Genomic DNA, 11,071 nt, shown 5'->3' with positions numbered 1-11,071 from the left:
TCCACAGGAAAAGTAGCGTTATTAACGCTTGGCATGCAGCAGAGACCACGACAGAAAATCACAGTATGTTTAAAGGATGAGAAACTGCAAATTGAGGCATTGTTGGACACTGGCGCAGATGTGACAATAATCAGTGCGCAAACTTGGCCACCGCATTGGCCTACATTCGAATCCAGTACCACTGTAGCAGGAGTAGGAGGTATGACTATTGCTCGTCGATCACCAGTACTGCAATGGACAATAGGTGACAAAGTTGTAAAATGCAGTGTATCTGTGTTACCGTTGCCAGATGGAGTACAAGCACTGATAGGGAGAGACGTTCTTGCTCAGATGGGAATGGTTCTTACATCAGACCACCATTTATAGGTATGGCCATTGCTTGGACTTTCCCAATCCCACTAAAATGGAAAACTGATGAACCTGTGTGGGTTGAGCAGTGGCCGCTAAAACGGGAAAGTCTAGTACATGCTCACGGACTAGTACAAGAGCAGTGTCAACAAGGGCACCTAAGACTGTCAACAAGCCCTTGGAACACTCCAATTTTTGTGATTCCCAAGAAATCGGGGAAATATCGTTTACTTCACGACCTGCGAGTGGTTAATAATCAAATGTGTGCCATGGGAGCACTGCAACCTGGTCTACCTAATCCTGCTATGATACCAGAGGGTTGGCATTTATTGATTGTGGCCATGAAAATGACAAACAGAGGTTTGCCTTTACTCTCCCGGCAATAAATCGTGAAGGTCCGGATCAAAGATTTGAATGGACTGTATTACCCCAGGGAATGCGTAATTCACCTATGTTATGTAAGCTTTATGTTGACTAGAACTTCTTGCAGTAGTATGGGCATTTATAAAATGGAAAGATACTCCGTTAAATGTGGTATCTGATTCCTTATATGTAGTAGGCATAGCAAATCGTATAGAAGACTCAGGCTTGAGAGACTTAACAAATGAATGGCTGTCAGAATTAATAATCAGTCTACAGATCGCCATAGCTCAAAGAAGTGAACCGTACGCAGTAATACACATAAGGAGTCATCAGTGGGAGGAAGGCCTGGGAGAAGGCAATGCTCGAGCGGACCGACTAGTCGCCGCAACAGCTACTGAAGCACCAGAACGCTAAGGGACTTGCGCGGGCTTACAAACTGTCTAGAGCTGATGCACAGGCGATAGTAGAAGCTTGCCCAACGTGTAGTCATTACAATTTGGGAGTGGGAATTGGAATCGGAACAAACCCGAGAGGGATTAAAACCAACGAAGTGTGGCAAATGGACGTCACTCATGTCACAGCATTTGGCAGATTGAGATATCTGCATGTAACGATAGACACTTATAGTCACATGACACCGCAGCCTGGGGAAAAAGTTCGGGATGTACGACGTCATCTTGCCAGCTGTTTTGCAGTAATGGGAGTACCACAAACTATAAAGACAGATAATGGTCCAGCCTATGTTAGTGGGCCACTTAAGCGATTTATGGAACTGTGGGACATTAAGCATATAACTGGTATTCCACATTCACCAACTGGTCAAGCTATAGTAGAAAGGGCTAATGGAACAGTTAAGCAGTACTTGCAAAAGTTTAAAGACATTACAGATGTTAGAGAGAGGGTGGATAAAACTTTGTTTGTTCTCAATCATTTGTGTGTATTTGGAGATGATGAGGAACCACCCGCGGCATGTCATTACATTAAGTCTGAAAATGGTAATAAATGTATTATGAGAGTACTGTACCGAGATATGAAAACGGGACAATGGTTGGGGCCTGCTGACCTGATTTATATGGGGCGAGGTTATGTGTGTATCTCTTCCCCTACAAGGCCAACCTGGGTGCCTAGTCCATGTGTTAAACCAGCCATTGAAGAAAAGTCATCAAGTATGAATAACAGCAACCATGGCTGATCTAACGGCGCAAGGGATTCTGGTTGCGTTATCTTTGACAATGACGGTTGGACATAATAGTGCCATCCTAAGCAAAATCGATCCTCAAACCAATATGTGGGTCACTTGGGCAATTCACGACCAGTTGAAATGGTTAAGGGATCATACGCAAAAAATTGTAGTACAAGATAGTTGGTTTGAAGGTTGGCTTAAATCTGTTTTTGGGAACATGGGTGGATGGGTTTTCTTAGTCAAAGAGGGACTTCGCTTTCTACTTATAATTATATTGATTACAGTTGCTGCATGTATAATCTTTAACTGCCTAACTAAGAAACTAGAGCAACTCACAGAGAAGGTATTTGTAGCGCAAAATAAAAACGGGGGAATTGTGGAGGAATGGTTAAGTGAAATAGGACATGTGGATGTTGGGCAGTTAGGAGGCAATGGGCTAGTGAAGTACCGTACTCAACTCACATGAGTCTGGGCACGTACGCAGCTGGCTGAGAGCCAATCAGGCTCAAGGACACGATGCCCTTGTGTGATTGGGAAAGTCCCTAAGGCGGGACGGTAGCTAAAAGAAGGAGGAACTAGCTGAAAAGACCGGGAAATGTTAGCCAATCCTGAGCTTAGTTTTTGCGATATGTATGAGTTGATTATGTTCGAACTAGATAAAAGGCGACTGAGCTATCCATTAAAGTTGAAGTTCACTGTTCACTCATATTGAGCGTCTGTGTCTTCCTTCCGTCGACAACACCGAACCTGGTTCTTAGCCCACAGACATCCAGGCCCTTAGTAAACAATACCAAGAATAATACTGAGGATGTGGCTCCCAATAACACCAAGACACTTAATAGTTTAGGCCCCAGTTATCCCAAGTTACACACCATTGTTACCAGTTACCTCCTAGTTTTCTCCTGGTTATTGTGCCTTATGCTTTTTATTCAAGTTATGATGTCTACCTCTTAAGATTATTATAAAGTATAAAACTGAGACGGGAGCAGAATTGTTTTTTAGATTGTTATATTTTAGCTAATTTAGTTATACATAGGGAGGGGGGAAATCTAGGTAGGTAGGGTCTGGCGGCCGGGACATATCATGCTGTACGGAAAGATAGAGCCCCTCCCTTTATAGGCAATAGCATGTAATTTATGATGTAAGCAGATGGAAGTGACGTTGTAAACCCAAGCTATATAACACCGTGTAACTTGGCAATAAACGCCATTTGCCATCCACCACATTGGTGTCTGTGAGCTGATGGCCCGAGCGGCCTGGGGTTGGTCACCGTGCCGTTCCTGAACCAGGTCACCACTGCCACCTGAAGGCAACACCCGTGCACACAACTGCCTCTCGCTGGTAAGAAGTTGCGCATTATGGAGAATCATACGTCCTTAGGAACAAAGACTGTCCTGGTAACCTTACAGCTTATTCTCTTTATTAACAATCGGACACTTTATGATCCTGAAACATGGGACCAAATTGAGGTCAAGGTGTAGGACTCTGCAACTAAAAATGACAAGGTTGTGGTGGGATTGCTTAGCACCTGGCAAGCAGTCTCTGAGGCCTTAAAGAGCCCTGTGGGACCACAGTCAGAAATGTGTGGTTTGCTAGACAGTGAGGGAGCTGCGGGCTCCTTTACTGATCCAACTGCTATGCCATTGGCCCTTCTGCTGCTACAGCCATTGAAGGCTTTTACTGTTATGCCCCCTGGTGACCTGGACATGCCTTTTGACCCAGGCCCTATTGGCCTTGAAAAGGAGATGGATATGTTTTTCTTTGATTCAGGAAGAACGGGATACATAAGGCCCGAAGGCTGAGTTGCTTGACAACTTAAAGCAAGACATATTGTTCAAAAGGAATGGAAAATGGAGACTTGTTTGTAATCAAGAAAAGGAATAGAAAATGGAGACTGTTAAGTCACGGAACTTAAAGGATTGTTTGTTACCTTTTCTGATTGTACATATGTATAGGTGTACTCAGGTTTAGTATGTAAAAGCAATATTCTTTATATTTAGAATGTTTGATGTTTGTGTGCGTGTTGGTAGAGCACAGACTCCCCGCACACCCAGCACTATTTACTTGCCTTTTATAAGTATTCTTTTATAAATATTACTAAATTCAAATTGAGTTGAGACTTCATTCATAACAACGGGGAATCACATGGCCTTAGAAACAAAGAATATCCTGGGAACTTTCCAGCTTATTCTCAAATAAAACAGGGAAAAACTGTGCCCTCTGCAGCCTTGCAGCACATGCTTGTATGGGCTGCTATGAATGACCCCTCTATTACAAATCAAACAGTTTATTATCCTGAAACATAGGACCAAACTGGGGCCAAACTTTGGGACTCTATTAAAAACAACAAGGTTGTGACTGGATTGCTTAGTCCCTGGCCAGCACCTGTCTGATCACCTGTTCCTGTTCTTTCACGTGGGGACAACTGAGGCTGCAACAAGGACACACCAAAACATCAAAAGAGACTTTATGTTCCTTGGAAAGATGCTGAAGGGATCAGTACAAGTGGTGCTCTCCTTAGGCCTCTCCATTGGAGACTGGGACCCAAGCAGGAGGCAGCATACAGACCAGGTGAATGACTGGCTGCATAGCTGGTGCCATGTTCAGGATTTCGGGTTCTGTGATCTCAGGGTGTGATTTTGAAAGACTGGATGTGGGTAGTTAGGGCCTGGCGGCCGGAAGATGTCGCACTGTATGGAAAGGTGGAGCCCCTCCCTTGATGGACAGTAGCGTGTGGTCTGTGATGTAAGCAAGCGGAAGTGACGCTATGGGCCTTGGGTATATAACACCATGTGACTCGACAATAAATGCCATTTGCCATCCACCACATTGGTGTGTGTGAGCCGATGGACCGAGCGGCCTGGGGTTGGTCACTGTGCCATTCCTGAACCAGGTCGCCACTGCCCCCTGAAGGCAACAAGTGGTGCCGAAACCCAGGAAAACTCCTGGATTCAGGTGAACCGTGGCCGGAGCGGCGGGACCAGCCCGGCGGGGAGGACGCTCCTGGACCAACAAGGAAGATGGAAACCCTTGTGAAGGTGGTATCAAAATTATGGAAGCTATGGAGTGGCTCAGCTGAGGAAGCCAGGGGTGCCGGTGGGGAACCAGAGTCTGAGGAAATCTGGGAGAGACCACTGCCACGTGCACCCCAGTACGGCGCTGAACTAGAAGACGAAGAGTCGGGCGAAGAAGCCTCCAGCGGGAACAGGGATGAAGTGCTAGGTTTTACTAACACGTGGAAACGGGAGAAAGAGAACAGCTGTGGGGGCGACCGGGGAGGAGGTAGAAGCGCGAGAGAGGGGCAGAGAGCCGATCGGAACGGCCATCTGAAAAAACGCTCTTGTGGGGCAAACGCCTCGCCGAGAAGGTGGCGGGGCGAGCCACGAGGGAGAGAGTGGCCCGCCCGCGGGGAAGGGGGGGCAGGGCCCGAACTCGATGGGAGGGTACCGGAACTCGGAGGTGACCAGTCAGTCGAGCTCTGACTTCGGATCAGATACTGATTCAAATTCGGAGGAGGAAATGGGGACAGATAGCAAAAATATCCCCATCCAAAATAAAGCTGCACTGCGAGGGGGAGAAATTCCTCTCACGGATTGGAGGAAAATTAAGATTGCGTGTGCTGTCTGGGCTCTATCGGCCATGCTAGCGTTCCCGGTCTGGGTGACAGATGGGGGGCAGAGGGTTCACTCACCAATAAACCACAAGGATGTACAAGTGATTGTTAAAGCCATTGCAGATAAAGGGCTTCATTCTGCAATGGTCTCTACCCTCATAGATGGTGTTTTCGGGGGAGACGATATGCTCCTGTTTGATATAAAACAAACTTGTAGACTGATCTTTGACAGGGGGGGGATGATCGTTTTTAAACAAGAATGGGAGGACAACTGTACGAGACAACTGGCCCAAGTTACTGGGGCGGATCACCCACTATATGGCTCTAGCCTGAAGTGGCTAATGGGTACGGACCCAACAGTGATCACCCCCCAGCCGCAAGCCCAGGGCCTGCGGGCCCATGAAGTTATGGCAACTCGTGAGGCCAGAGAAGCTCCAAACAGCCAACGCCCCAACTTCCAGTGGAAAATGCTGCTTCAAGGAATGATCAACTCGCCTACTATCTGCCAGATCACGGTGGATCGGGCGCTGGCGCCAGTTCGGTGCAGTGACCTGACCGTGACTCAGAATAAAACTAATGAAAACTGAGTTTCTGTTCACAGGAACGGATCATCAGACACCCCCATAATCTGTATACCCTGGTGACAAGAGAAGACAATAAGTCAGCAAGCGTCCTGTCTAAGCCTGATAGTTCCACACTGGCAGAATCCAGACAACAGCGAAGCAGCCTCCGTGGGTGGGTGGCTGCAATGCCTTTGTGTGATCTTATCTTTGGACCTTGTATACTAAATAAGCTTGTGTTGTTTGTTAAAAGTTGGTTAGAGAAAGTTAACATTATGTTGGTAGAACACCAACAACTACTTTAACAGTGTATTTACTCAGGGTTGCCAGTTACCTCCTAGTTTTCTCCTGGTTATTGTGCCTTATGTTTTTTATTTAAGTTATGATGTCTACATCTTAAGATTGTTATATTTTAGCTAATTTGGCTGTGCATAGGGAGGGGGGAAATGTGGGTAGTTAGGGTCTGGCGGCCGGAAGATGTCGCGCTGTATGGAAAGGTGGAGCCCCTCCCTTGATGGACAGTAGCGTGTGGTCTGTGATGTAAGCAAGCGGAAGTGACGCTATGGGCCTTGGGTATATAACACCAAGTGACTCGACAATAAATGCCATTTGCCATCCACCACATTGGTGTGTGTGAGCCGATGGACCGAGTGGCCTGGGGTTGGCTGCCGTGCCGTTCCTGAACCAGGTCGCCACTGCCCCCTGAAGGCAACACTGGACACGGTGACATACGATGGGGTGCACCCGACTAAGTGGTCGGTGATAACATAGTACTCCTGACAATGAAGCCATGAGGAATGTAAACAAGTTAGAAGGCACAAAGAAGCAGTGATTCTCCAATGGCTCTGGTGAGGCCAGACCTCGAGTACTGTATTCATTTTTGGGCCCCAACACAACTGGTGGGTAAAGAATTGGCTCAATGACCACACACAGAGAGTAGTGATGAATGGCTCAATGTCCTCCTGGTGGAGGCCAGTGATGAGTGGTGTCCCTCAGGGGTCTGTCTTGGGACCAGTGCTGTTTAATATCTTTATTAGCAACATGGACAATGGGATTGAGTGCACCCTTAGCAAGTTTGCAGATGACAGCAAGCTGAGTGGTGTAATTGATACTAAAGAATGCCATTCAAAGGGATGTGGACCGGTCTGCAGAAGTGGGCCCATAAGAACCTAATGAGGTTCAACAAGTCCAATTGCAAGGTGCTACACCTGACATGAGGCAATCCCAGACATGAGTACAGAGTGGGAGAAGAACTCATTGAGAATAGCCCTGGAGAGAAAGACCTGGGGGTTCTCGTGGTTGAAAGGCTCAACGTTAGCCAGCAGTGGGTGCTTGCAGCCTAGAAGGCCAACTGCATCCTGGGCTGCCTCAACAAAGGAGGGGCCAGCAGGTGGAAGGCAGTGATTGTCCCCCTACACTCTATCCTTCTGAGGCCCCACTTGGAGTGCTGCAGCCCAGCCTAGAGGCCCCAGCACAAGAAAGATGTGTACCTGTTGGAACTGGTCCAGGGGAAGACTACAAAGATGATCAGAGGGCTGAAACACCTCTCCTATGAAGAAAGGCTGAGAAGCAGGGATGTTGAGCCTGGAGGAGACTCCAGGAAGACTTTGCTGCAGCATTTCAATATATAAAGGGGTCTTACAAAAAGGATGGAGAGAGACTCTTTACTCTGGTAGATAATGATAGAACAAGGGAGAATGTTCTTAAACTAGAAGATGATAGATTTAGATTAGATAATTAGATATGAATAAGAAATTCTTTCCTGTAAGGGTAGTGAGGCCCTGGAACAGGTTGCCCAGAGCAGCTGTGGATGCCTCATCTCTCAAAGTGTTCAGGGCCAGGTTAGATGGGGCTTTGAAACTTGTCTAGTGGCAGGTGTTCCTGCCCATGGCAGAGGGTTGGAACTACATGGTCTTTAAGGTTCTTACATTTAGGAAGACTACAATGTATTTATGGCACTTGGGGGACCCATGTTACCAAAGAGTATTTGTTCTGAAAAACGGTATAAAATATTCTGGAGCTGCACTCAAAATCTATAGATCTTTTCTAAAAATTGTAATTCACTGTAACACAGTAAAATGTTCTGTCTTCAGATGCTGAAAAATCATTTGAAAAAAAACAAACAAATGTTCTGTTTTGTTTTCTTCCCATGACTTAGTGTCTTGGACTGTAAAGCTGTAAATGCAAGCCTAGAAAATCTAACTGCTGTTTGACACATCTATCACCCAGAGAAAAAAAGAGAAAAAAAGTTAAAAATCAAATAATAAGTTACATATAGAAAGGTTTAATTAGCCAAAGTTGTAAGTGAAATTAATATGAAATTTAAGGTAATTCCCTGCCTCAAACTAGTTTTACATGGATTTTGTTCCCAGGGTAGTACAATTCAGACTTCTGCTTGCTATTATACAAATTTCACATCTTGTACAACACTTGTGTCATATAATAGCAGCAAAAGGATTTGTACCAATTCCTCTGGTTTTATTCACCCATTGGAGAATAAAACTTTTTTTTTTTTAAACAAGGCATAACATTTTTTAACATATCATAATGTAAGTTTTGTCATACAGTACAGAAATACACTTTTATTTATTAAATTTGTTGACTGATCAACAGTATTTTGTAGCTCTGCTCCTTGTTCCTAGCAAGGTTAATTTAAGTGTGAGAACCAAAGGCAAAGAAACGTGATCAGCTTAGACTTCACTCAGAATTCCTTCAGCAAGGAAACATGCATCTTTTTAAAATATTGATAAAGAATGTCATTTTCGAAAAGGTGAATATCAGACTGTTAAATAAGGAAATATTTTAAATGAAGAAAAACACTTTTCATTTATACATGTACACATATTTCCACAACCTGAAGAACAGCATGAGAGCTTTGACAATTCCTTCCCTCCCCCTTACCGCTGCTTGGAAGCATTCTTATCTTGAATGTGAACTCTGTTTCACTGGAGTCTCTTGCTTAGAACAGAAGTTGTCCCAACATGCAGAATCCTCAGGTGCAATTGGAATACCAGATGCGACTAAATCTTCAAAAGTCAATAATGTAAACTGTTGTTGATTAGGTTCCGTGAAACACACCTACAGAAAACACAATTTTACATGAATTAGTATATCTCAATTTTTCTTCCTGCAACCTTCCCCATACGGTTTAAACAGCATATTGTTACTGAATAAGAAAGTATTACAGTTAAGACCAACATCACTGTCTCTAATTTAGGCTATACATTAACTCACAGAAACATGTAATAGGGCACACAGAAAAAGCAAGTTTTTATTTGAGACTCACGTCAGAAACCTGAGAGAACAAGGCACAGGGAGTCCTGCAAACACCACAGAATGAATGTTTAAGTCCAGAAAAAGGAAAAACAAACTCCTTTGTTCTACAGCAGACATGAGCAGACATCTACAGCTGAGATGATAGCATCAGGATTTATTCTAATAGAGGAATGCCTACCTGTATGCCTTTTAAAACCAGCAATCACTGGGGTTGTGCATGCATTCAGTCTCCTCCCAGAAACTCACGCTACTTAAGGACAAAAGCTGTAACAATCAACTCACAATTCCCAGTGCTAAATCCAGATTAAGCTCCAATATTGGAGATGAGTGAGTCATGGTCTCTCTATTAGTTTCATCACTTCAAGGAAATTTGTATTTCAAAGAAAAACAGGCTTGTTTTTCTGAGCTTGTGTTACTGTGCAGTCTGCTGAATGCTACCTGCATGTGTAATTCCAGCAAGGCAAATAGTACAGTTGCATGAATCTGACAGAAGCTGTAAGTGCCTCTTCTAAATCAAGTCTACACACTTTTTTTTTAAACAAAGTCCTTCCCAGCACTTTTCTGAAATAGGCACAATAGGACTAAAGGTAACAGTCCAATGAAAAACCTGGTTAACACTGTGGTTAAGGTAAGCTTTATTTTCCTTGGCCCTACATCTGAGACTATAGACTGTTTTAAATATGGCATCAGGTTAAGTTTACGTTCAAGTGATTAGTTCCGAAGACCTGCAAACATTTCTTAATTTCTTACATCAGAATGCTGATGTCCATATCCCTCCTGCTTCCCAAGAGCCACTGCAACATGATGATAGTCATCTAACCGGGTTTCCTAGTAAAGACAAAAAAAACAGCAATGTAGAAACACTTCCTTTACTCTTGTTTCCATCAAAGACTATATGTACAGTCAGAATATGGTTCAGAACAACACCAAAGCATTATTTAAAATAATTTAAACTAATGACATTCAGAAAGCAATAGTTCTTCACAGGTTTGTTCAAGAGCTCAAGGATGCAGATACAGTTAAGCCAGGCTGAACTGGTTACTATAGGTTAGCATCATCTCTCTCCTTTGTAGACTTTTACATGCAGGTTTGGGACTTCAGTCTTCCTTTATCAGTCATCCCTTCTAAGTCACAAGACATACAAACTATTTTAACCATATGTTTTTTGATGAGATGAACTGTGAACATTCTCTGGAGGGTATTCTGAAGAGCAACAAAAGTATAAGCTTAAACCAGTGACTCTCTCACTCTTGGATCATGTAAGGCCACAACTGTCAATTTCTGACATGACAGTCTGAGCACTGCTCTGTGTTAATGTAACTCCCTTTTCCACAAACACACACAAAATTTATAACTATGTAATAGCTATATTTTAATAGTATATATAATTTAATAATTTTGTTTAAAAGTCCTCCTCCTCTTCAGAAAGACTAATAATTCATCCGAAACAATTTATTTCGAAAGAATCTGCTTTTATATATTATTATTTCTGAATAATGTTTACTCTATGGTCAAGTCATAACTGTTGATTTTTTTTTTTTAATGAAGGGAAAAATGTTTCCTTTGGTTCTGTATCCAAAACTTTTCACACCATTTCTGCACAACCTTTTTAAAATGAAAATCAAGAATTGAAGAATTCTTGAAGGCAAGAATTTTACCTAGAAAAATTAACAATTTAGATGTCACCATTAATCTCAATGTCGGCTACTAGTCTGGTTGCTTTCTGGA

The 11,071-nt window shown here is 43.6% G+C and overlaps 1 protein-coding gene across 1 annotated transcript in view; it reads right to left on the bottom strand.

Moving 5' to 3' along the window:
- Positions 1-8,865: 8,865 nt before the first annotated feature.
- Positions 8,866-11,071, bottom strand: part of AASDHPPT (aminoadipate-semialdehyde dehydrogenase-phosphopantetheinyl transferase) — a 33,122-nt gene continuing 30,916 nt past the window's right edge. The window contains exons 5-6 of the mRNA XM_084520808.1: positions 10,094-10,171; positions 8,866-9,145 (exon numbers count right to left, since the gene is read on the bottom strand). Coding sequence (XP_084376934.1) covers positions 8,987-9,145; positions 10,094-10,171 — 237 coding nt within the window. The 3' untranslated portion in view covers positions 8,866-8,986. The remainder of the gene's footprint in view (positions 9,146-10,093; positions 10,172-11,071) is intronic.

This window comes from Aythya ferina (assembly GCF_964211825.1).
Source record: "Aythya ferina genome assembly, chromosome: 1".
NCBI lineage: Eukaryota > Metazoa > Chordata > Aves > Anseriformes > Anatidae > Aythya > Aythya ferina.
The sequence above is the reverse complement of the archived record's forward strand: the minus strand, read 5'-3'. Positions and strand labels throughout refer to the sequence as shown.